At 46.7% G+C, this 27,325-nt stretch overlaps 1 protein-coding gene across 2 annotated transcripts; it reads left to right on the top strand.

Moving 5' to 3' along the window:
• On the top strand, positions 1–21,501 carry LOC309370753 (uncharacterized protein). Of its 2 annotated transcripts, none has more exons than XM_081912862.1 (4): positions 1–478; positions 12,559–16,432; positions 16,472–16,724; positions 20,381–21,501. In XM_081912862.1, the coding sequence occupies exons 3-4, from the start codon at positions 16,524–16,526 to the stop codon at positions 20,897–20,899; spliced, it is 720 nt and encodes a 239-aa protein (XP_081768988.1). In that variant the 5' UTR covers positions 1–478; positions 12,559–16,432; positions 16,472–16,523; the 3' UTR covers positions 20,900–21,501. The 2 variants fall into 2 exon arrangements, with proteins under 2 accessions (XP_081768988.1, XP_081768987.1); XM_081912861.1 differs by lacking the exon at positions 1–478 and adding an exon at positions 6,734–7,176.
• Positions 21,502–27,325: the final 5,824 nt, after the last annotated feature.

Below are 27,325 nucleotides of genomic sequence, written 5' to 3'. Positions count from 1 at the left end.
TATGCCTAACCCAAGCTACCTTCCCTTTACCCTGGGGCCAATCCTACTGACTGCTTCAAATGACAAATTGCAATGGCTCTTTCCCCCACATCCTTCCCTTTCAGTGTCCCTTTACCTCAAAGCAGTCCCTGCTTCCCATGCAGCCTCACTCCTGATCTGTTCCCTGCAGCCGATTCAATTTTAAAACGCCCGTCATTCACTTTCTCACATAAGTGACATTCATGAATGTTATGTTCTTAGCTTCCCTTGTGAAAACAGCCGCAGTGATTTGTGTGTTTGATCGTGACTAACGCAGTTCAGGCCTGCATTTACCTGTGATCTGCCAAGGCAAACTCAGCCAGCCAGCCAAGTGTGATGTCCTACCATATGCTTGAGACAGCTGCCTTGCTTTTGCAGTCCCACGCTGCCAAACGGAACTAGCATGTTTGATCAGCTCTCGCTGGCCAACATCCATATCTGGCGTGCTGCGTTCAACTTGGTAAGTTGCAAGTCACGTAGGACTGTCATTGTTGATAAAACAATATCAAGCAGCATTCAAGCAGCCAACCAGATTTCTATGTTTTTGAAGCCAAAGAGCATTGCAGATCAAAGCTAGCATATTCTCCACATTACAATGATTGACAAGTAGAACCCTTCAATCTTCTTTGGAGTGTGTAGAGTAGGAAGGGAGGGCATATTCAAGCAACAGTTCCTCATTAAATCATATTTCAAAAGTGTGACAAAGTAAGTACTTCATGTCCATTCTTGCCCTGGTCAGGGAAATTTCAGAAGGTCTGTTATCTCAGAAGTGAAGGAATAGGATTTTCCTTTTCTTGCCTGCTCTAATGCCCTCGCTGCTGCTGCTGCAAGCCTTTTACAGTGTGCTCCTATGTATCTACTCAGAAGTGAGTCTCATTAAGTTCAACTCCCAGGTAAATGTTTATAGGGACTGGAGGCTTACTGCCACCACCATCAACAGAAGTAACAACTTAAATTTCAATTACCTTATATAATGCTTCCCCCAAAGAATCCTGGAAACTATAGCTGATCCCCTCACAGAGCTAGAGTTTCCAGAACCCTTGACAAATTCCAGTTCCCTGGGCTATTTGGAGAAAGCCATGTGCTGTAAATGTGCTTTAATTGCATTGTGTGGCTGTGACCTGTATTTCTCCACATGTTCCTGGCCTGAGCATTAGCACTCCAAATAGTTTTTAGGCAAAGGTGTAGCGTGGGATGGGTGGGGGGAGAGTGCAGCCCCAGACACACAATTTTCAGGGTGTGTGAACCAGTTGCAGGGATTTCTGTCCTACCCTGCCTGCTGCTGGGGGCTCTGGGCCCTGGAGCTTGGCCTTGGCCTTGTCTTGCCAGCACGTCCTGAGCTCCCTCACTGAATGGCCGCCTGGCCAGTTTTGAGGGGGATGTGCTTGCCAAAGGGCACGTCGGCTGGTCAGGCTGCCCCTTGCATGGACAGGCAGGTGGCACAGCTCAGCCCTGTAAGCCCACAGGTTTATATAGCTCATGATGCTTCAGGCAAACAAGCCAAGCCACACAGTGGAGGAAAAGCAAGAAATGTCCCAAATCATTGCTGTTTTGATCTGGTGGGGGGGGGGAATCTTCCTGACTCCTTTGTGTGAACAAAGCCCATGTGCTAAAACATCTCAAGCGAAATATACTGGAAACATCTCCATACCCACTAATATCCTATCCTTTTTGATGCCCCAGAAGAAAAGTGTGTGTGTGTGTGAAAAACTATCTCTTTGTGCGTATTGGGGCAGTGTGCTTCCTGACCTCAATATCTTTGTATAAATTGATCTGCTGAATAAAGTTACTGCCTTTGCCTTGATCACTCTTGCAGGGATATTTCAAAATGTTAACATCTCTAGCAGTTAAAAACCTTCTTTTGTTTTTGTTCTGAATTTGACAATGCTCAACTTAGAGTAATTAGTTCCAGTGCTCACTTTCCAGTAAACCATGCTGGCTATTATGTGTAAATTTGGGTTATGGGGGAAAAAAACCTCCATTAGATTTACTAAGGAAGTTAATAATCCATATTTTAAAATATTTTTCCTTCCCATAAATTGATTGTCGTCCACTTCAGATGTAATGTTCCTGCTTTGTATTTTACTGGAAAAGAAATCAATGAACAACTGGCTCTGATTTGTGTTTTTATAAAGTCCCTCAGAGATGGTAATAGACTAAGTAAACGGACTGCCTGTAAATGACAGTACAGCAACCTCTGCAAAGGATTAAGCAAATTATTTCCATTTTAGGATTGGCCTTTCTTTCTTTCTTTTGCTGCATGTCATGTTTAAACCTTTTAAGTGTTTTCCATTTGTTTGGGAGAATATCTGTGTATCTTTTAGAAAACATGAACAAAATCTCTTTGAACTCAAGTTTCCAACCCTAAGAAATCTTGTTATTTTTGGAGTTATCATCAGGTCCTGGGCAAAGGCAGAAAGGAAATGATAATTCTTTGTAGCTGGGCCAACAATGCTGTAAGCTTAAAAATCCTACCGTTGTATTCTGAACCTTGGATAAAGCAGTAATCTGAGGCCTCCCTAAAATGTACACAGCAGTGATGCAATTTGCTGAGTACGGCATTTATATAGATATATATTTTATAATCGGTTGCATTTGTTGTTTGGATTCTCTTGACTTCCAATTTCTAAAAAACGAAACAAAACACCTTTTAATGCAAAAGCTGAGCAAGAGCTTCAGATAACTGGCAACTCAATATCTTTACAGCATTTCAGAAGATCTCTCTGGCATAAATTTTTTTGGTGTGTTTGTAACTTCAAGCCGGTTATACAGTGTTGCAGCCTATTGAGACTCTGCCTCTACTACCTCTCACCTGTGCTCTGTTTCCTTTTGAAGTCTGGAGTGTCTTAAAGGGCCAGCCTTCTGGGCTGCAGGTGGGCCCGTCTCCTGCATGACATTCCACCTAAAGCGTGCCCTGCACCATTAGACTTGTGATGTAGTGTGGAAGTCGTTTGATTTCTCACATGCTGGGGAAGATACCCATCAGGGTCTTCCAGTTCAATGGACTCTGGTACTGTTGGATTTGGTTCAACTTGCTCCTGCTGAGAGCAAGAGAGTTGAGAGCCAGTGTGGTGTAGTGGTTAAGAGCAGTAGTCTCGTAATCGGGGGAACCGGGTTCGATTCCCCGCTCCTCCACATGCAGCTGCTGGGTGACCTTGGGCCAGTCACACTTCTCTGAAGTCTCTCAGCCTCACTCACCTCACAGAGTGTCTGTTGTGGGGGAGGAAGGGAAAGGAGAATGTTAGCCGCTTTGAGATCCTTCGGGTAGTGATAAAGCGGGATATCAAGTCCAAACTCTTCTTCTTCTTCTGCCTGCCAGCGACCCCCGATCACTCAGAACCAGGAATCCAGACTGCCTATTCTGCCAGTGATACTATAGCCTCTGATTCTGTGTTCTGGTCACCAGTGGACCCCAGGGTCATGACCTCAAGCCAGCTCTGTACTGTATTTTTGTGCAGCAGAAAGAGAAAGAGGAAGAGAAAGAGGAAGAGAAAGAGGCAACAAATTTATTCATCTTATCACTGAGGTTCAAAGAAGTTCAAAGAGAGAGAGTAATCTCAGCACAAGAGAGTATGTAGTGAGCCAGATAATTTAAAGGGTGGAAAATATATACTGGAGATAGAAAGTCTACTTTATATTCAGTCAGATCATTGATGTACTGTAGACGCTGAATGGCAGAGAAATCTGTCCCTGCCTTGCCTTGAGATGGTCAGGATTGAACCTGGACCTTTGGAATGCTAGGCATTTGTTCCACCACTGACTTATAAATAATTGTATCCAGTGTAGCACCAAGTCAGGACAAAGCAAGGGTTTATGTGTGTGCAATGGGACTTACCCCCATCTCCCCTGCGTGAACCCAAATATTTTCTAGGGGTTGTCCCAAACTCCCAGAGGCGACTTTTGGAGGGCGTGCATGGGGAAGGAAGGGGGGGGAAGTCCCATTGCATAAACAGAGAGCCTTGCATCATTGGATACCACCCAGTTTCAGCCGATCTCCTTGAACTGGGGCAGTCTGATCTTCTGCACCTCCGTGTGAATCTGCCTATGAGTCACGTGGCCCCTAAAGGAGGAAATGATAGGATATTTCACTATGTAGGATTGATGGCAAGAAATAGACAGCAGGTGGCACTCCTGTTCTATGCTGTAGTTAAAGACCTGTGATAATGGCAGTCGGCTGTGTGAGAATGCAAACACGGCAGGGAAGGCACATTTACCTCTGTTTGTAGTACAGTGGTACCTTGGGTTACATACGCTTCAGGTTACAGACTCCGCTAAGCCAGAAATAGTACCTCGGGTTAAGAACTTTGCTTCAGGATGAGATCAGAAATCGTGCTCCAGCAGCGCGGTGGCAGCAGGAGGCCCCATTAGCTAAAGTGGTGCTTCAGGTTAAGAACAGTTTCAGGTTAAGAACAGACCTCCGGAACGAATTAAGTATGTAACCAGAGCTACCACTGTATGTTGTTGCTGAGTTATTCTCAGCAATACACAGGAACAAAAAGGTTATGTTGGGACTGGCAGTGTGTTTTAACGAGAAACTGCCATTTCCATTTTATTTTTAACAAATGTAAAATATGTAGTTTCATTTTTAAAAAGCAAGCAAGCAAGCAAGCAAACAAACAAACAAACAAACAAACAAACAAACAAACAAACAAATTATTCTTATTCTGGGCCTGTATAGCTATCCTCCCGCTGGCTTACACCACTTCCAGGAGACTTTTCCTCCTATGGACAACAACATTGACCACACTGGTCACACAAGGTTTACTGCCATTCACAGGATCATAGAATGGTAGAGTTGGAAGGGGCACCGAGAAATCATCTATTCTAGACCATCCCTCTGCAATGCAGGAATCCTGCCCACAGCCATCCCTGGGTGGGCTCATATCACCAACTTTCTGGTTAACAGCCAGGTGCATTGCCCCACTGCCCCACAGGAGGGCCATTCTTTCTCCTCTCTGTTTCCCTAGTAGGCAGATGACTGATCTGGTCCTTATGAATGTAGTTGTTAGCTACACATTCTTAAAAACCTAAGGCCCTAATGCAACCTAATGTCATCCTATTAGCAGCTGGGAGGGAGCCATATTGAATGAAATAGCAGGACTTACTTCTGAGTGAAAACAGCTAAGATTGTGCTATGCAAAGTGATGTTTCTATTTAGAGGGTTCTAAGGTGGTGGTGGTGGACTGGATCTGGCCAGCCGGCCAAATTGTTATCCTGACCCTCATGGGCCAAATTAGGGCCATGGGCCAGAGGTTCTCCACCTCTGGTCAAAGGTGAATTTATTTATTTATTTAATTTAACAAATTTTTAAAATAAGACTATGGTTTGTATCCATTAGTGACTTTCCCTTACTGGAAATGGCAGGAAGGTTGCAGTAAACTGGAGGAGAAATTGGTTAAAAGCAGGTGCCCTGACTTGTGTTAGAAAAAGAGCACTTTCTTCTTCGGCAAAGCTATCACTGCTTTATTGATTTATCTCTCTATTACATTGTATATCCCACCTTTTCTCCAAAGAGCTTGAGGTAGCATGCATTCCACTTCCTCTCTCCATATTATCTGTACAGCAACCCTGTGAGGTAAGTTAGGCTGAGAGACTGCGACTGGCTCATGGCCAAGTGGGGATTTGAACCCTGGCCTCTCACGCCCTAGTCTGACACCCTAACCACTATGCTGCATACATTTTTAGTCCTTCCTTCTCCCAATGGAATCCTGGGAGCTGTAGTCCTGGGCCCCTCGCCAAACAGGGCAATGAAATGGAGGACTCTGGTCAGCCTGACAGGATGCATCTTGCTTGTCCCTGCTCCATCCTCAGTAGCACACAACCAATGACCATCATCTGACTGATATGGGTCAACCTACAGGGGCAGCATGGAGACATAGGAGGAGAAAGCTCACAACCAGGGCTGCTGTGCTTTGGACTGGTTGTACGTAAGAAGTTGTAAGTAGGCGAGGGAGGCTGAGGGCAGGCTGAGGTTGGTGGGGGCAGTGCCCCACATGCCCCACATGCCCTACTAGACTCCCCGCCTCTGTATTTGAGCTGCCTAGGGATGCCAGTTCTAACAAAAAGCCAACAGTGTTGTTGCTGCTGCTTCTGTTTTTGGGAGAGGCTTAACATGTGTCTGTTCCTATCTGAACATCGCAACCCACATAACTCTCCTTTTCCTTGCGTTGAAGCATTTGTAATTCGTTTCCTCTACAACAGTCCGCAATGGTTTCCTAGCCCAGAAGCACAAAGAGGTACGAATGTGATCAGAGGGGAATCTATGTTTCTATTTTTAGACAAGTGATTACACTGTCGGCATGTGACCCATCTGGGCTGAGACGCTTGCGTGCTCCAAGCAGCCTCCACCCTCCAAGTCGACCTGCATTTCTAAATGAGCGCCATCTGCTTCGGCATTAGCTGTCTAATAAAGGCAAAGGGATGTGCGAAAGGGGGCGGTGGAGAGAACAGCGAGACTAGGATTAAAGGCTTGGTGGCAAAGTGAGATTTGGGAGGTGGTGGTGATGGGGAGAGGAACGAAATCTCCTTCTTCCCATAAGATAGTATTATATACTTAACAGATCAGGTATTTACAGTGTAAAGTTACGGTGTAGAACATGGGTTATGGTGTAGAACATGGATAGGCAAACCAAGGCCCGGGGGCCGGATTGCCTTCTAAATCCGGCCCATGGACAGTTTTTACATAAGTAGAATGTTTTTATTTAAAATGCATCTCTGGGTTATTTGTGGGGCATAGGAATTGGTTCATATTTTTTTCAAAACATAGTCTGGCCCCCCACAAGGTCTGAGGGACAGTAGACCAGCCCCCTGCTGAAAAAGTTTGCTGACCTCTGGTGTAGAAGCTTGTATGCATCCTGCCAAAATGTGTCAGTGCAGACTGACACAGGTGGGATCAGAGATGGAGAAGCCCATGCAAAGCTTCTCTGTTGTGCAGTGTTGACAGTGCTGTTGCTAGGCAGCTCTCTGCCTCCAAGTGGGAGCAAGGTCAGGAGGGCAAGCATGTCATAAGCAGGATGAAGCTTGCACTTAAGTTTCTGCATTGACGTTGCTCCTCCTCCTGTTTCATTTTCATGTGTTGCATCCTGTTGTGTCTGCTCAGATGTCCTTCAGGTGTACTGTCATTCCTTTGCTGTGCAGAAGAACTAGCACATCCCAAAGGTGAGGTTTACTGTGCTACTCAAAGGGAGCATATGCCTTGTGATGCAAACACAGTCGTTAATATTGTTATGTAGTGTAGTTTCACCCTGTGCCAACAGGGGGATACTGTATATAGTTTTCACTCAGGTCTGTAGATAGTTTTCACTCAGGTCCGCAGCAGTTATTTTAGGCGGGAACTCTGGGCTGTGGTTGTTACAATGTTGACAGCCGGCTGCCTATAAAAGCAGGCCGGCTGAGCTGTTTGCAGTCAGTTCTATTCCAGCTACAAAATAAAGATCTACTTGAAGAAATCGCTGTGCCTGCTGCTATGTCACCCCACAACTTAACACTGGCGACGAAGGTGGGATGGATGGACATCAGAGCACAGCCAGATGCGGCCAGCCTCTGAACTGAGCTGAATCACTGAGCTGAATCACAGAGCGAAATCACTGAGCGAAATCACTGGGCAGAACCAATTCAGAGCTGACTGTTCTGGCTAGAGCACTGTGTTCCATCCATCGCCCTTCACGCCGGCATCGGAATCATGGCTTCACTTGTGCCTCTACTGCCGTTTGCGCCAGCCTCTGAATCATGGGACTCCTACCTCGCTCGGTTCGACTGCTACCTCCAAGCCAACGAGCTGACAGCAGTATCAAAGGATCGGAAGCGGGGCCTATTCCTCAGCCTCTGTGGGCCTGAGGTGTTTGAGATGGCCCGAGCATTGGTTGCGCCTGAAGCAGTCCAGGCAACACCATGGGACACGATCCAAGAGAAGCTCCGCAACCACTATGCACCAAAGCCGTCCAAGATTGCTGCCCGCCATGCGTTCTACCACCGGAACCAGGCAGAGGGGGAGTCAATCAACAACTACACCACCGCCCTGCAACAGGCTGCAATGCACTGTGAGTTCCGAGACTTAGACGATGCCCTGATGGATCGAATCGTCTGCGGGGTCCGGGACATCCATCTGCAATGGCGTCTCCTAGCCAAGCCAGACCTCACGCTACAGAAAGCCATTGAGGAGGCTGTGGCCTCAGAAGCTGCTGAACGCTCCGCCCAGGAGATCCGCAAGTCCAGCAGCCCGCGTCTTGCTAGGGAGCCAGTTCCGGTGCATCATGAAGAGGCCAGCAGTGATGAGGCATCCTCCAGTGAAGACGATGACGTGCACCAGACAAAGCGGGAGCGCAGGAAGTTCCAACAGAAGTCCAAGGGCCAACCGGAATGTGCCGGCTGCGGAGGCAACCATTCCCGTGCCAAGTGTCGATTCAGAGACGCCATCTGTAGGAAGTGTTCCAGAAGGGGCCACATCGCTAAGGTCTGCCGATCGGCTCCGTCTGACACCCCCCCTTCATCGACTCGCAAGTCCAAGTCTTCACTCCAGTCTGCCAAGGAAAGTTGTTTCGCTCTCACCAACTGCCGCTGCCCGTCTGGAACCACAATTGGCCAAACCGACTCGCCTACGCGACGCAAGCTGAACGTCACGGTGCTCATTGAAGGAGCTCCATGTGACATGGAGATCGACACCGGGTCTGCCCTGTCCATCGTGTCATGGAGCACCATCAAAAGACTGGTACCCAGAGTGTCCAAGAGGCAACTCAACTCCCACCGCGTACACCTGAGAGACTACCAGGGAAACGACATTCCCGTGGTAGGCGTTGGCCGGTTCCGGATCGCCTTCAAGGATTTTTCGGGCCTGCTCCGGTTGGTGGTGGTCGAAGGTCAGCGGCCAAGCCTCCTAGGGCTAGACTGGTTTGATGCCCTCGGCCTGGAAGTCACCGGCATCAACTGCATCTCTAACGCAGAGACTGAGGGTCTGGTCAAAGACTTTGCCGAGGTTTTTGACGGCACCTTAGGGCAATATACAGGTACGCCCATCTCCTTTAGCCTTGATCCACAAGTCGCCCCCATCAAGCTAAAGCCACGCCGGGTTCCCTTTGCTCTCAAGGCTAAGGTGGACGAACAACTGGACAAACTGATTGCCCAAGGAGTTTTGGAGCTGGTTGACCACGCCAAGTGGGAAACCCCCATCGTCACGCCTGTCAAGCCAGATGGGTCGGTGAGAATCTGCGCTGACTACAAGTGCACGATCAACAAGGCACTTCAGCAGCACGCTTATCCGGTTCCTGTTGTCCAACACCTGCTGCATTCCCTGGGTGAGGGTAAGGTCTTCGCTAAGCTGGACCTTGCCCAAGCATATCAGCAACTGCCAGTTGATGATGCCACTGCTGAAGCCCAGACGATCGTCACCCACCGGGGGGCATTCCGTTGCCGCCGGTTGCAGTTCGGGGTGAGTGTGGCTCCTGGAATCTTCCAAAGCCTTATGGAGCGCCTCCTGCAAGGGCTTCCGGGCGTGGTACCATATTTTGATGACGTCTTGGTGTCTGCAGACTCACACCAGCAGCTGTTCGAGCGCCTCCGTGCCGTGCTGACCAGGTTCCAAGAGGCCGGGCTCAAGGTAAAGAGGGAGAAGTGCCAGATCGCCGTTCCACAGGTAGAGTTCCTGGGCTATCTTATCGATGCCTCCGGCCTTCACCCAACCACATCCAAGATCCGCGCTATCCAGCAGGCCCCCACCCCAAAGAACAAAACGGAGTTGCAGGCATTCCTGGGGCTGCTGAACTTTTATAACATGTTCCTGCCCCACAAAGCCACAGTGGCTGAGCCTCTTCACCGACTCCTTAGCACTAAGTCGCCTTGGGCCTGGGGTCATCGGGAGACAGCGGCCTTCAACGTGGTCAAGGCTCTCCTTTCTTCAGACAGTGTGCTGGTACAGTACAGTGAATCCAGGCCGCTGGTCCTTGCCTGCGACGCCTCACCTTTTGGCATCGGTGCTGTCCTTAGTCACCGTTTTCCAGATGGAAGAGAAGCACCGCTCGCCTACTTTTCCAGGACACTATCTCCGACGGAACGGAATTACAGCCAGCTCGACAAGGAGGCATTGGCACTTGTGGCTGGAGTGAAGAGGTTCCATGAATACCTCTATGGCAGGACTTTTGACCTCATCACTGACCACAAGCCACTCCTGGGCCTCCTCGCCGGTGATCGTCCAACTCCACCGGTCCTCTCGCCACGCATGCTGCGATGGACTGTTTTCCTGGCTGCCTACCACTACCGGCTCATCCATCGCCCGGGGAAATCGATGGGCCATGCTGACGCCCTCAGCCGTTGCCCTCTTCCAGCATTTGTGGAAGACCCGGCTCCAGCTTCATCGCTCCTTCTGATTGAGGATCTTCCGGCAGCGCCTGTATCAGCTACCACTGTGGCCTCCGCGTCTGCCCAGGATCGCACCATCAGCCGGGTGCTCAACTGGGTGTGGAGGGGGTGGCCACAAGGGCCTTTTGCATCGGAGTTCCAGCCCTTCGCAACCAGACAACATGAACTCTCAGCTCATCGCGGCTGTCTGCTGTGGGGAGACCGCGTCGTGATTCCCCAGGGACTCCGTCAGCGCGTCCTGGAGGCTCTGCACGTTGGCCACCCGGGAATTGTCAAAATGAAGGCGTTGGCTCGGTGTTACGTCTGGTGGCCTAATATGGACGATGCCATCACTGCCTGGGTGTCCGCCTGTCAAGCGTGCCAAGAGTCGAGGCCTGCACCACCGGCAGCTAAGGGACACACCTGGGAGACGCCAAAGACACCCTGGTCGAGGGTGCACATCGATCTGGCTGGCCCCTTTCACGGCCGGACCTTTATGGTAGTGGTGGACGCCTATTCCAAATGGCTGGAGGTCACCCTGATGCCCTCCACCACTACCGAAGCTGTCATCCGGGTGCTGCGAGGCCTGTTTGCAACGCATGGGTGTCCTGATGTCCTTGTCTCTGACAACGGACCGCAGTTCACGTCAGGCACCTTTGAGCGGTATCTTTTGGGACTGGGCATCCGCCATGCCCTAACGGCACCCTTTCATCCATCCAGCAACGGGCAAGCGGAAAGAATGGTGCGCTCGGCAAAAGAGGCACTGGCGCGCCTGGACCGGGGAGACTGGCATGAGCGGGTCGCCGAATACTTGTTCGTGCAACACATCACCCCTCATGCAGCCACAGGGAGGAGTCCTGCTGAACTGCTTATGGGCCGCCGCCTCAGGTCACCGCTCGACCGGCTACACCCGGACTTTGCCGTGGCTGAACCCCCAGGCTGTGCCAACGCGCCACGGTCATTTGTCCCAGGAAACCAGGTCTTTGCCCGGAACTATGTGGGGGACATTCCTTGGGTGCCAGCCACAGTAGTGGGAGTCACTGGACCTCGCTCGTACCAGGTGGCACTCGAAGATGGACGCTTGTGGCGACGGCACATAGACCAGCTTAGGCGCAGGGTTGGAAACTTGGACACTACCGAGGTGCCCCCAACTGCGCTTGCGGCTCCAGAAGAGACACGTACAGATGGCGAGGCCCCACCTACACCTCCCTCGCAAACTGCCAGCGTGGAGCCAAACCAAGCCGCTTCAGAACAGACTCAGACCACTCCACTTGCAGAGGCTCCACCCACAGCAGCGGATCCAGGGGAGTTGGTTCCAACGCCACCTAGGGTCGCACCACAGCCTCAGCAAGAACTGTGTGGCCCTCCGGACTTGGCTACCAGTCCCCGGCGGTCTGGCAGAGTTTCCAAGCGCCCAACTTATTTAAAGGACTATGTTGTTGGACATGTATCACTGTTGGTCTAAGTATGGGAAATGTAACCGATATGCTTTTGTGCCTAATTGAACCATTACGCGTAGTGCTGTATATAAGGAAACCATTACGATTGTAACTAACACCTTATCTCGGTGGGGAGGGGTGTTATGTAGTGTAGTTTCACCCTGGGCCAACAGGGGGATACTGTATATAGTTTTCACTCAGGTCTGTAGATAGTTTTCACTCAGGTCCGCAGCAGTTATTTTAGGCGGGAACTCTGGGCTGTGGTTGTTACAATGTTGACAGCCGGCTGCCTATAAAAGCAGGCCGGCTGAGCTGTTTGCAGTCAGTTCTATTCCAGCTACAAAATAAAGATCTACTTGAAGAAATCGCTGTGCCTGCTGCTATGTCACCCCACAACTTAACAAATATGCCCTTTACAACAGAATAAACCTTGAATGTGCACCAGCAATTTGCTTGTGAGGATTACGGGGCCAAGTGAAAGATCTCAGAACCTAGGCAAGTTCATATGCAGCAATATGGCCTTTAAGTCTTTAACCTAAGCTGTGTAGGACGGCCTTATTTAGGGAAAGTTACTAGAATAGAAGACCTTTGAGTCCCTTCCACTTTGGTATGCTGCTTCAAGAGTCCCTTGCTGATCAAAAAGGCCACCTTTTTTCTAAGAAAAGCAACATGGTATATGGTATATTGTTTTTATAGCGAGAGGGAAAAACCCATTTTGCACTATGCACAAAAATAGCAGCATCTGTTTGGCTTTTCTTTCTTTTCCCTGCAGGCCTTTATGACTCCAGGAACTTGATGTTTTGATTCACACCAGCGTTTTAACACTTCCTCTGAGAAAGAAATGCCTTGGACAGTGATCTATTACTGCCTAATGCACTGGACAAAGTATTGAGGTGCTTTTTCAGACCTACTTTCAGAATCTTTCCCTGGTGAGGATAAATTTGATGTCGCCTCAGGCTACAGACAAACAGACAAAGAGATTGAACTAAAGCCTATGTATAAGTCCAACACTATTTATTTAAAGGGACAAATCTGATCTTAACACTTACATGAACAGAACAACCCAGGCCTTATCGAACAAGACTAAATCCTGTGTTAAAGGAGAAGTTTTGCATCAAGCTGCCTTTTGACATTTACTCTCCACCCTGTGCAAGTAAAAGTGATGAGATATAATTGGGGAGGGGTGGGGAAGTCATTGGTTCATGAACCCAGCATGCTTACTCTCAGCGCTGATTATTGCTTCACTATTGCTTCATGTTTTCCCAGTTCTTCCCCAAAGGATCGCAGGGTTGCAAATGTACATATTTTCCCCATTGGCCATTTTATCAAGCTGAGAGACAGTGACTGGTCCAAGACTTTCCAGTGAATTCCATGGCTGATTTCCTTAGTTCCAACCTAACACTCCCTATATTCTGTACCATACTGGCTCTGATTCACATGGTATGGTGAATCATATGGAAACAGACTCGGTCCTTCTGTGAGGCAAGATGAGCCTCTTGGCTCAGGCGGCAGATCAAGAGAGACGTCTAGTGTGTAGAAATTGCTATAAGTTGGTGATTGGCTGAGGGCCCATTTCATTTTATTTTTTGCTGACTCGTTCATCTCTGGCTCACCTCTACTCAGCACCCGACTCGCATTTGCCTCTCTTTGCCATTCATTTTTGTTTAAGTCATCCAACAGGGGCACTATTAATACACCCTTCAGGTACTACACCTGTTCATTGATTTTGGCATACGTCGGTGTGAAGTGCTTAGGCTACTTTCTGAGGGTACTGGTGTGATCAGTCCTGCAGCTGCTCTGTCTCAAAGGCTTTGGCAAAATGGTCCTTCAGTCATCTAAGATTGTTTGCATGTGTTGTTGCCTGGCAGTTACAATGCAAGCTTTTCAGATTAAGGGCCCTGGATGGAGGAGCCATCTTGCAGTGGAATAGAAATGTGATTAATGCAAATAAAAATTATATTTAGGTGCCTTGGGGTTGCAATTTTCAAATTACAGAAGTTTTCTTGGGGATAAGAATGTTCCCAGACTGGGGATAAAGCCCTGACTCTTTGCAGCTTTGGAGGGGGGGGGTGTTTGTTTTTGATGCCATGTTAGCTATTTACTGTGGCTTTACTGGGGTGCCCAGGGGTGCAAATTTGAATAAAATATTTTGCGGAGGGGCAGGTAAGCCCTACCCCACATAACTAATCACATGATGCAATGTGCACACACCATTTGAATGGCAATGCCTGTCAGCTGTTTGTAGGTTTTATTCAACCCTCATAATTCGAGCGCTGACAAAATGTTCCATACAGTTAACCGTTCTCTTGGCTTTGCCCTCCTGCACAGAACATGCTTGCCGCTCTATATGTTGCAGAAATCTGCATTTCCTTTCATCCGAGGATAAAAGAATTGAAATAAGAACACTAATGATAACCTTTCATGTTAAACAGGATACGTAGCTTTACTGCAGAGACAGAAATGCATTTCCTGCCTTCCTCACTGTGTAGTAATGGCAAGGTACAGCAGAGTGTGTGGGATTATAAGTGAGCGCTCGCTGCAGACTCCGATTTCAAGCTCCTGGGAACAGAGCCCAAACCTCTGATTAAAGTGGGACCCCGCCATCTTCCTTCCCACCAGGCCTCTGCATAAGTGACACCTTCTCAGGGACTCCATCACAGTCTCATTAAGAACAACGAGCAATTGTGATGGAAAGGTGCAGGTTGCTCAACACAGTGAGGCGTCAGGTTTTTGGGTGGGGGGGAAAGAAGGATTGGAAATGTGTTTCAATAAGGAAAGGTAACAATTATAATAACAGGTTTGGGATCTGCAGGCTTCATTTTCTGTGCTGACAGTAAGTGCTGCATTTGTAAAGAGGCCTGGGTGAAGCCTCTTAGTTTATAATAGGCCTCCTCACGTAAAAAGCAGTGGCGTCAACTGCAGCTATTTTGTGGAGCAATTAATTATTCCTCCGAATCAGATGACAACCGTGAGCTGTATCATTAGCACCTTGATCCCCAGCTTTACAAGACAGAAATAATAATTCCTCGTGTCACATGTGGAATTAGCCTGATTCCTGCTGCCGCTGTTTTTCTTTCTCCTCAGCTGTGTAAAGGACCTTCTGTCACAAAACCGACTTCACACAAGTTGTCCCCTTGGGGACTGAGGCAATGTGTCACTGTGACCTTCTGCAAGGTCTCGCCTTCATAAGATGTGGCCGCTTCTGATCTGATGAGGGAAACTGTTAAGAGCACCACCATCCCAAGAATGGTGGCACCAAGAGCTACAGGCATAGGGAAGGGCAATTTAGGGCTGTTGCTCTTTGTGAAATCATGACCCTAGAAAAGACAGCTGCTAGGCTCTCATTGGATTCCAGTCAGTAATTTTGGCTGTGTGCTAAATTTGTAGTGATATACCTCAAAAAGGTGAACATATAACACCACAGTACCGAATTTAAATAACACAGGACCCATACAGTCATCTTCTTATGATAGCATAAGATCAGACGATCTACAACAGGCATGTCCAACTTTCAAGAGACTGCGATCTACTCCCACTATTAAAAAACTGGCAGTGATCTACCCGTTGGATTGACTAAAGTTTTTGAGCTTTTTTTAAGGGAACATAAGTAGGAGCACAAGGGTCCATGTGTTTGCTAGTGCTTTCCCATCACAATCAGTGTGCTTTTCTAGAAGTGTGAACAATGTTACGTGTAGTTTGAAGACTTCTAGGGTGGAGCATTTACCAGTGAGAAGAGTGCAAGACTTAGCTTTTGTACACACAAGGGTCTGCACATCAGAGTACAGTATTCATTTTAGGGCATTGACCAATGGGCAGTAAAACAGTTCAAGAAGCAATGTATTAATTCTGGCTGGAAGCACCCAGATTATGGGTGTGCAAAGGATCTGTGCTTCCTTCTGGCCCAGAAATTTGGTCAGTATCCTTAACTAAGATTGCCAGATCAACCTTTGCACACAAAAGTGGCCTCTTAATTGAAGAAATAATAGAGTTTAATATTAAGGCACGTTGCCTCCTCTTAATAAGCGGAACTGCAGAAGAAGAAGAAAAGTCCTCCCCAACTGCTTGACTTTTCTTTGCATTTTTTATTTTTTACTTTTACTAACTCCTGTTTAACACACACACACTATACAGTATACCTTTTGACCTGTGGGTTAACAGGCTCACATGCCAGCATTATCTCACATTTAGCATAAGCTCATAAATGCTTTGCTAAGCTGCGTGACTAAGAGAAAGCATCTCAAAGAATCAATGTTCATTGATGTCATCCTGGGGACACCAGTTGCTCTGCTTGCGTACATAGCCTGCTGTTGATCCTCTGTAATTGTCATCACATCGGCGCTTGCATCAGGTCTGGCGCAATTTGACGGCAGTGGGGAATTTAACACCAGAAGGCAGAGCTTTCATAATCCCTGCAAATGCCCCCACACCTAAAATCCATTTGCGTTGGTGACTTGGCATTGCCGTCTTGCCACTGAGGGCTGGCAGCTTATAAACGCAGCATTAAGGGCCACAGCATTTCAGATTCACAGGCGGTTCAGAGAGCTACACACACTAGCAGCCTCTCATCAGCTACCTAGTGAAGTGCCCACGCAGCAACTTAGCCTCAGCCTATCAAATGGTTTTTAAATGACTGAAAGGCCAAAGTAGTAACAGAGAAAGAGAGAGAGAGAGAGAGAGAGAGAGAGAGAGAGTGCGAAGGAACTTGTTTGGCATTTCAAAGTTTGCAAAAGTGCTGAGATGGAGCAAAGAGATTCAAAAATGCACCCAGCGGCCGGCCTTCTGAAAGAGCATACAATGTTTTGCCACAATGAAAAGTCAACTGATGCAGGGCAATGCCATCTTTCAAGGAGTCGGTCTTGGCGGCGGAGGCGGTCAAATAGTTTCACCATCTGCACCTTACCAAGCATCCCGGAATATCCAGGCTTCCAGGATGTTAAGGTAGGTATCCAGAGTTGTTTCTGCAAGAATGTGCAAGCTTTACACAGCAATCCCTTGTTGCCACTCCATAAAAGAGGGGACTTGGGAGATCATCAAGAGTTTGTGCAAGAAGTTTCTTTGGTATTAAATCAGTTTTGATACGATTAATAGTGTTGATCAGCTGTTTTCATTTTTTTCATCACCCAGAGAACATTGCTGTAGACTCACAAATATAATTCATCAAACATGTAGCCAATCATATTATAGTGGTGGCCATTCTGGGAACACCAAGACTGCAATTTTGTTACGTTAACTAGTATGCAATATATAAATACTAATCACAGGTGACTTTATTGGTAGTTGATGGGGGACGTATCTAGGGCAGTGGTTGGTAACGATCGTATGGTCAACCAAAGGCAAAGGAGAGAATGAGTAGCTATCCAAGACCCGCACATTGTGCTATTCTTTGTCCTGGAATCGAGAGGAGGGTTGTGAAAAAAGTTAGGAAGGGGCTTTTCACAAGGAAGCGCCATTTAATGACTGAACTCCCACTGGAGCCCTTTTGAGACAAATAATCCATGGTGCATAACTCCATATGGGGCAGGTTAGGGAGTGGAAGCCAGTTCATGTGGCAGGCCCTACATTCATCATGCAAAGGCTCAGTAGACTGCATGAATAAAATGGTGAAGTGTAATTGGGAAGCCTAGTTACTGTTGCTGTGCCACTTTGGGGTCCTGAGACAAAGCAGCACTTTCTAGGTGTGGGATGAATGCACTGCCTGAATGGTTTGCCACATGAACAAAGAGCAATGCGGCACACACATTGCAGCAGTTATTTCTGCTGTGGGTTGAGATCAGCAAGCTGGAATCTGATTTGCACTCAGATGAATTATGCAGGTGATTAGCACAATCTGGACTAAAAAGACCCCCCAAAAAGAAAGAAAAATATTCACCCCACTCTACACCGAAGGACAATGTGAATCAACTCTCACAGACATTCTGATTAGGGGTACATTTTGATTGCTTCTGCTTTACTTTAAAGTGGCTTCTTCAAAGAGCCGCAATCAAGGAATTCCTGCATAGATGTTGCTTAAATGTGAATATAGATAAAAAATCTGGGATACTTCCCATCACCACCATTGAATACTATTTTAAAAGAAAAAGGATGAAGGCTTTACTGTTGCTGTATATGCCGTGTGCATTTTATTTTCATTTCATTTTTATTCTGAAGATTTATATGTTGTGCAACCCATCTACTAGTGTCACTGGCTAGCCTTGGTGGTTAAAAAACCCCACATTACCCATTTTATATGATATTTTTCCTTGAGAAGGAAATAATCAATCACAGGTGGCTTAAAATTGTCTCAACCCATTTACTAGTGTAACCAGCTAGCCTTGGTTTTTGAAAAACATGATCCGTTTTGTGTGACTGCTCCTTGAGAAGGAAATAATCAATCTCTGGTTAAAATTGGCTATGTCGCAGTTATTGTCCTTATGTTATCCAATATTTTGGGTGACTCATCTGCCACTACACAATTTGATGACTCTCTAAAGAGTCAAATGCTGTATATCTGTAGTGGAATGCAGCACGACAATATAAGAAACTGGAAGAATAGAGGGATACCATAATAGGCCTGCAACTGCAAATATCTTGGGATATTTTGGAGCATTTATAAAAGCTCTTTTAATATTAGTTTTGGCTCTAGTCTTTGAAGGAGTAAGCTGCTTATACTAAAACAAGCAAAACACCTAAATACATACATACAGATATCTGTTCAAGCTGGCTTTTAAAGAGTATTTTGACAGAAAGGTTAGCTACTACTAGCTTAGTTCATGCACAGCATAAATCCTAAACGCATTTACTGAAAAGCAGTAAATATATTTGGCTGTACACCTGAGTTCTTTTAAGTGTACGCCTAAAAATTTAAAATGTGAATACAACAGACACATTATTCTCAAATATGAGTAAACAGATTCTTCAAATAGCCAAGACTGGCTGTCAGCTATACACATGGATTTTCTGCCTTGTGCATTGATTTAAAGATTTTTACCCTGCTTTTTAGCCAAAACAGCTCCCAGAGTGTTTTGCAAGGCCACTAGTAGCACAGTTCCTGCCTGTGGGGCTACTGTATAACATACATCATGGCACACAAGGGAAAAGGTATGGGGAAGTAGGAGGGTGGAAAACATGTCCAGGAGCCTTATAACAACCATCTAGGATGAAAACAGTCCAATAGTCTGCAGAGTGGCAGCTGCTGAGTGACTTTTGAGGGAGGGATAAAGCTGCCTGGTTTCTCAGCAGCGGTGATAGAATAGCCCTCTTTCACCTTCCCTCCCACCCCCACAATACTGGCAGAAAGTTAGCAAGTACACCGCTGGTAGCTTGGAGAATATGCAAAACAATATTTATATATTCAATATAATCACATCAAAATGTAAATCAGCTATTCTGATCAATGCCAGCTTTTTTTTTTACTGAGTCGGAATACATTCTTTGTTTTGCTATTTTTAACTTCAAGTATCAGTGTAATTAGTTTCCAAGGCAGCAAGCACCTTAGCAATACAGAATCAGAAAAATAACGCACTTCATGCGCTTTTATAATATTAGATGGTAATAAATGCCATAGAAGTCCTTGAAACTCAAGGTAGCTACCTTAGTTACAATAACATTCAACTGTTAGCTAAACTAGAATTTATTTTTCTAGGGGAGAGGATGGGGGTGGAATATCTGGATGTCTTCAAGTAGGCATGTCTGCATTCCTTTAAAACAACAAATGAGATTAAGTCTGCAGCAAAGTGCTTAAATTCCAGTAGTTCAATGGCATTTAAGGGAGGCTGTTTTCCTCTGGATTACGCTCTTTGTCTTTCAGTGAAATTTTGCAACTCTTTGGTCACAATTCAGCTAAAACTGACCATGTTGAAGTCCAGTTTATGTCAATGGGAGAGTTAAGCCTGCGCCCACATTTTACTGAACCATACGCTTTGTGTTGATAACAAACTTACAGTACTGTGTTTATTTATGTCATTGCCGATAGGGATGGGGTAAGAAATCCTGAGCCCTCTTCCCCTCCCCGCTTATTCCCCCAAACACTTCTGCTTGCAGTGTTTGGTGCACAAATGTGCACACAAACACCAGTTATGGCAAGTATACATATAAATCAAGTTAGAAGTGACCGTTTTTATGATCCCACTGACAAATAATACCCAAAGCCAGCATCAGAGATTGGCAGTGTTGGGCAGCTGCCAAGGCCCACATCTAAGCTGGGGAGCCAGTGGCAATGTCCAGAGCCACAGGCCCAACTGCTTCTCTTCCTTGCTGTTGCAAGAAGGTGAGAAGAGACCTGCTGGATCAGACCAAAACATCCTGTCTCCCACAGTGGGAAGCCTGTAAACAGAACATAAACGCAATGGCCCTTTCCCACCATTTTACACCAACAACCGTTTGTCAAAGGCACGTTGCCTCTGACCCCAGTCTTGTTGACTTCATTCGTAAATCCATGCATCATGTAAGTTGTCCCATGTGGGTTAGTAGGTTGGTCTGCCTGACTGGAATGACTCAAAGTTGGTGGGTGAGACTGTTGAGGGTGGATTCACAGGAGCCTGTTTGTTAAGGATAAAATTCAATTAGCAACACAATGCCCTTCTTAACTCACACTTCTTCCTTTTCTTCCAAAACAGAATAATTATTCCAGAGGTTCCAACTCTTGCTTTACACTGCTGGATCTGGGAAGAACAAGGTTTGAAAACCCACCCAACAGACGCTCTGAGGGTCAAGCCAGAAACCTGGGTAACTCGGCAGTCCACTTCGCTAAAGGGCACAGTAAAACCAAAAGCAGTGTTTGTGACCAATCTTTGCAAGATTATTTCAGTGAGAGACTTCTGAAGCTTAGAAACTATGAAACAAAAACATCAAACGGGAAGGTAAAAGTCTATCTTAATGAGAACCAGAACCCCAGCTACACCAGCAAGGGACTAAGGCGGAGAAGCACCTGTAGTGCTATGATACAGACGAACCACATGAAATTGACAGAAAAATCCCGTGAGTCAGTGGATCCAGTCAATGAATACATAGCAATTTGCAGCAACGACCACGGCGACACTCAGAATATTGAAGATTGCTCTCAGAGAAGGAGCTACTTAGAAAGTTTGACTTTGAGCATCAATGGTCCCCTAGAAATGCTTGTGCAAAGGACATAATTTTGGATCATTCAAGCGGATATTATAATGAACAATTTTCCACTACCTTTCAATAAAGGCACAATGACATTTCTTATGCTACATGATAGATAAATTATTTGGACCTTGAGCCAATTGTACAGCTTCCCATGCTCAGGTGGGAATATTTAAATTGCAGTCTGGAATAGTATATATAGGATTGGCTCAAAACTTAGTCATGCTTAGCATAAGCCCAATGAAGTCATTCTTTTTCACTGGATCTGCTCTACGCATGACTAGCCAAGTCAACTAAAAAATAAGTCCTATTGAATTCAATGGGGCTTATTCCCAGATAAGAAGGGTTAGGATTGTTATGTGCAGCATTTATGTGACAGAAGCATCAAGTTTTCCCTTGGCAGATGTCAAGGTGAAGAGTGTATTTTAAAGATATGACGTTACCACTTGTTGAAATCAAGTCATTTATATTACTTATTTAAAACATTTGTATGCCACCTTTAGTTTGCCAATATCCCAAAATATTTTTGTGTGTCAGCAGCACTATAGAATTGAGATGGTGGTGGTAATGATATTACACACATGAGATATTGTATGTTTGGTTTAGATAATAAATTTACTGTGACGCTGATTTGTTCTTCTTATATTCATGTGACTTTTAGAGCTTAGATATGGTCACTTTGTAGCATGTGCATAGTAAGCTCGCTCCATTTAACCCTAGTGCAGTCACGTTGTGTTTTTAGTGCTTGAGATCTACCCATTGCCAATAGGTCTGAAGACCAAAAGGTTGCAGCTGGTACAAAAAACACTGCTGCGGAAGGAAAGGTGAACATGTGCTGTGAATTAGAAGCCATAAATATGAACCAAGCCTGTGTACACCAAGCATCATCTTACTACCACAAGTATTCTTGGGGGAGGGGGGACTCATAAAGGTAGATGATACATAGAGGATTCCCTGGTCCTGAATGGGGTAACTGTGCCCCTGAAGGACCAGGTGCGCAGCTTGGGAGTCATTTTGGACTCACAGCTGTCCATGGAGGCACAGGTCAAATCTGTGTCCAGGGCAGCTGTTTACCAGCTCCATCTGGTACGTAGGCTGAGACCCTATCTGCCTGCGGACTGTCTCGCCAGAGTGGTGCATGCTCTGGTTATCTCCCGCTTGGACTACTGCAATGCACTCTACGTGGGGCTACCTTTGAAGGTGACTCGGAAACTACAACGAATCCAGAATGCGGCAGCTAGACTGGTGACTGGGAGCGGCCGCCGAGACCATATAACACCGGTCTTGAAAGACCTACATTGGCTCCCAGTATGTTTCCGAGCACAATTCAAAGTGTTGGTGCTGACCTTTAAAGCCCTAAACGGCCTCGGTCCAGTATACCTGAAGGAGCGTCTCCACCCCCATCATTCTGCCCGGACGCTGAGGTCCAGCGCTGAGGGCCTTCTGGCAGTTCCCTCATTGCGAGAAGCAAAGCTACAGGGAACCAGGCAGAGGGCCTTCTCGGTAGTGGCACCCACCCTGTGGAACGCCCTTCCAGCAGATGTCAAAGCGATAAACAACTACCTGACATTCAGAAGACATCTTAAGGCAGCCCTGTTCAGGGAAGTTTTTAACGTGTGATTTTTATTGTATTTTTGGTTTTATGGAAGCCGCCCAGAGTGGCTGGGGAGGCCCAGCCAGATGGGCGGGGTATAAATAATAAATTATTATTATTATTATTATTATTATTATTATTATTATTATTATACTACCATATGGCAGCAGCATCCGGCAACCCGGTTCCCTCCAGATATTTTGGATGACAACTTCCTGGGGCTGATAGGTGTTGTCATCCAAAAGAACTGGATAGCACCAGATTGGAAAATGCTCCCCTACAGTATATTCCACAGTTTAAAAGAATGGCCAAGAATTATTGCAACAATAGCTAAATTAGCAAATTACTTTTTTACTCATTGTTCATGCCAAATGCTTTTAAAAAAAAATTCAGAGGTAGAAGCAATATAATAACTACTGGCAAAAAACCCAGTTTATGAATATGCCATCATTCATTTTGTCATTCAACACTAAAATAGTTTAAGAGTATTGGTTTTAATTTTTGTATTTTGTTAAAAAGGGGAAAATAGATAGTGTGGTAAAATAAAAGGAGATTTAGATGTGATACGATGGTTCGGGAAACCCCAAAGTGCCCTAAAACTAGGTTGGTCAGGGCTTTGTAAATTAATTCAAAAATCTTGAACCTGGCTTGGTAGTAGATTGGCGGCCAGTGCAGCTGTAACAATGGCGTCACATGTTCTCAACCCAGGGCCGTCTTAAGCATATCCGCCCCCTCCCCGTTACTCAGAGTTATCTTGTGCCATGGTGTCCCACCTCCTAATATATCCTGCGTTTTAAAGCCCTTATGTCAGCCCAACACAATCTCGGCAGCCAGGGCTTGTCAACTCAGTGTACAACAATATAATAAAATGTAATGTATATATAATAATCAAGTAGACAGTAAACAGCAGGTAATGGTAGATAGCAAACGCCATGGTAAAAAAGAGAGAGGAAAATTAGCATGGGGATTGGGCAGACCATTCAAGAGAGCAGGTACCCCCACAGAAAGAGTGCTGGTTGATGCCAGATGGATGTTTGGAGACTGTGGCACAACCAGAAGGACCTCTGCAGATTATATTCTCAACTGGTCAGATCTGTAAGGGAGAAGGCAGTCTCTTAGTTCCAAGTTGTTTAGGGCTTGATATGTTAATACCAGAGCCTTAAACCCGGCTTAATAGCAAAGCAGCCACCAGTACATTTCCTTTAGCAATGGTGTTGCATGTCACAGTCAGGCACATACCTCAGTTTAACCTAGCTGCTGCATTCTGTACTAGTTGCAGGTTTCTGGCAAATTTAACAGCAGCAAGCTCTGCTCTGCAGCTTCTCTTCTCCTACTCCACATTGCACCTGGTTCACACAAACACACACACACACACACACACACACACACACACACACACACACACTGCATTTGTGGAGGACAGTCCCACAATCCATGTGCTCACACTTGAAATTCGTAGCAACTTTCAAGCTCATTTCGGCCCTTCTTTGAATGCACCATGGGCGGCTGTGGGCAGATCAAGGCATTCTGCACATGCTTAAGAGAACAAAATGGGCTGCAGCTCATGAAAGCTTATGCCTCACTAAAAACCCGCTCCGTCTTTAAAGGACTTTTTGTTGGTGTTTTGTTTTTTTAAACGCCTGACTTCATGGAGAGCACGCTCTCGAGTCCATCCATACCTCCGAACTGAGTCCTAATGGTACTGCACCCCACTTCAGCTTTCCCCTCTCATCACCCCCAATCTGAATGAATCCCTCCTCCACCTTTTTCCTTGATGTGGCGCCCCTCCCCCTCCCAGTTCTCCACACCCCCTGCGCTGGGCAGCTAGAGGTTCGCTTGCTGCATGGGCTTCCTCAGCAGTCCCACTACTGCCGCTGGGCGGGCAAGAGGGAGAAGGGTGCTGCGTAGCTTTGTGCGCCGCTGCTGCCTCCTCTCCCAGGCAGGAAGCAAGAGAGCGTGGCTAGCCATAGGAACAGCTGCCGCCGCCACGATCCAGCATGCCCTCACTATTCCCAGTTGGTCCCGGACTCCCGCTGCAGGGCACCCCTGATGGGCAGGTGCCCTGGCACAGGGTGCCAGTGGCGTAGCGTGGGTTGTCAGCACCCGGGGCAAGGCAAGTAATTTGCGCCCCCTAACCCCTAACCTGCCGCCGCTGCCAGCTTCTTCTTGCTGCTGCCTGGTCTGGTCTGGTGTGGTTCTCTCCCGCGCTCAGCGCTGCGCTGGGTGGCTGCTGCACTGTCCCTCCCCCAGATAGTCCCTCGCTCTCTCTCCACACTGCACCCCTGGCACCCACCCCCTCCACAGTGGGTGGCGACCCGGCGGCTCGGATTGGATTCGCACAGCCAGCACTGCAGTGAGAGAGAGTGAGTGAGCCAGGTAGGGGCAGAGAGCTGCGAGTGCGAGTGCGCCCCCCCAGATGTTGCGCCCGGTGCGGCTGGCCCCCCCTGCACCCCCACGCTACGCCACTGCAGGGCGCCACTAAACCTAATGGCTAAGATGGCTCTGTCTCAACCAGAAGCTCCCATCGGCCATTGCATTCTGCACCGGATAGAGCTTCTGAAGCAGACCCAAAGGGAGCCCTGCACAGAGTGCATTATAACTATCCAGCAATTCTTGTGAGTAAAAAAGAAGATTGAACTGAATGGCCTCTATTAGCTTTGACTTCTCATTCATTCCAAAATGAATGCATACACCTAAATTTAAGCATGTGTTTGATTCTGCCATTGGCACCAGTGGAACTGACTCAACTTTGGTTTAGTTTCTCCTGTTGACATTACAGTGGTACCTCGGGTTACAAACACTTTGGGTTACAGACTCCGCTAACCCGGAAGTAGTACCTCAGGTTAAGAACTTTACCTCAGGATGAGAACGGAAATTGTGCGGTGGCGCAGTGGCAGCGGGAGGCCCCATTAGTTAAAGTGGTGGAATCATAGAATCATAGAGTTGGAAGAGACCACAAGGGCCATCGAGTCCAACCCCCTGCCAAGCAGGAAACACCATCAGAGCACTCCTGACATATGGTTGTCAAGCCTCTGCTTAAAGACCTCCAAAGAAGGAGACTCCACCACAGTCCTTGGCAGCAAATTCCACTGTCGAACAGCTCTTACTGTCAGGAAGTTCTTCCTAATGTTTAGGTGGAATCTTCTTTCTTGTAGTTTGGATCCATTGCTCCATGTCCGCTTCTCTGGAGCAGCAGAAAACAACCTTTCTCCCTCCTCTATGTGACATCCTTTTATATATTTGAACATGGCTATCATATCACCCCTTAACCTCCTCTTCTCCAGGCTAAACATGCCCAGCTCCCTTAGCCGTTCCTCATAAGGCATCGTTTCTAGGCCTTTGACCATTTTGGTTGCCCTCCTCTGGACACGTTCCAGTTTGTCAGTGTCCTTCTTGAACTGTGGTGCCCAGAACTGGACACAGTACTCCAGGTGAGGTCTGACCAGAGCAGAATACAGTGGCACTATTACTTACCTTGATCTAGATGCTATACTCCTATTGATGCAGCCCAGAATTGCATTGGCTTTTTTAGCTGCCGCATCACACTGTTGGCTCATGTCAAGTTTGTGGTCAACCAAGACTCCTAGATCCTTTTCACATATACTGCTCTCAAGCCAGGTGTCACCCATCTTGTATTTGTGCCTCTCATTTTTTTTGCCCAAGTGCAATACTTTACATTTCTCCCTGTTAAAATTCATCTTGTTTGTTTTGGCCCAGTTCTCTAATCTGTCAAGGTCATTTTGAAGTGTGATCCTGTTCTCTGGGGTGTTAGCCACCCCTCCCAGTTTGGTGTCATCTGCAAATTTGATCAGGATGCCCTTGAGTCCATCACCCAAGTTGTTGATAAAGATGTTGAATAAGACCGGGCCCAAGACAGATCCCTGTGGCACCCCACTAGTCACTCTTCTCCAGGATGAAGAGGAACCATTGATGAGCACCCTTTGGGTTCGGTCAGTCAGCCAATTACAAATCCACTGAGTGGTAGCATAGTCAAGACCGCATTTTACCAGCTTCTTTACAAGAATATCATGGGGCACCTTGTCAAATGCCTTGCTGAAATCAAGGTAGGCTACATCCACTGCGTTCCATTCATCTACCAGGCTTGTAATTCTGTCAAAAAACAAGATCAGGTTAGTCTGACAAGACTTATTTTTCAGAAATCCATGCTGACTATTGGTGATCACAGCATTCCTTTCTAGGTGCTCACAGACTGTTTGCTTAATGATCTGCTCCAGAATCTTCCCTGGTATTGATGTCATACTGACTGGGCGGTAATTATTTGGGTCCTCTCTTTCCCCTGTTTTGAAAATAGGGACAACATTTGCCCTCCTCCAGTCTGCCGGGACTTCGCCTGTTCTCCAGGAATTCTCAAAGATGACTGCCAGTGGTTCTGAGATCACAACTGCCAGTTCTTTTAATACTCTTGGATGCAGTTCATCTGGCCCTGGAGACTTGAATACATCTAAACTAGCCAAGTATTCTTGTACTATCTCCTTAGTTATTCTGGGCTGTGTTTCCTCTGCTGAATCATTTGCTCCAAATTCTTCAGGTCAGGCATTGTTTTCTTTATCGGAGAAGACTGAGGCAAAGAAGGCATTGAGGAGTTCAGCCCTTTCTGTGTCCCGTTTGCATTTCACCATCTTCTCCTCTGAGTGACCCCACTGTTTCTTTGTTCTTCCTTTTGCTACGAACATACCCATAAAAGCCTTTTTTGTTGCTTTTAACCTCTCTAGCAAGCCTGAGTTCATTCTGTGCTTTAGCTTTTCTGACTTTGTGTCTACACGTGCTGGCTATTTGTTTGAATTCCTCTTTGGTGGTTTCCCCCCTTTTCCATTTTTTGTACACATCCTTTTTTAAT

This window comes from Podarcis melisellensis (assembly GCF_964234715.1).
Source record: "Podarcis melisellensis genome assembly, chromosome: 5".
In the NCBI taxonomy this organism is placed as follows: Eukaryota; Metazoa; Chordata; class Lepidosauria; order Squamata; family Lacertidae; genus Podarcis; species Podarcis melisellensis.
This window is presented reverse-complemented; position numbering and strand designations above follow the sequence as displayed.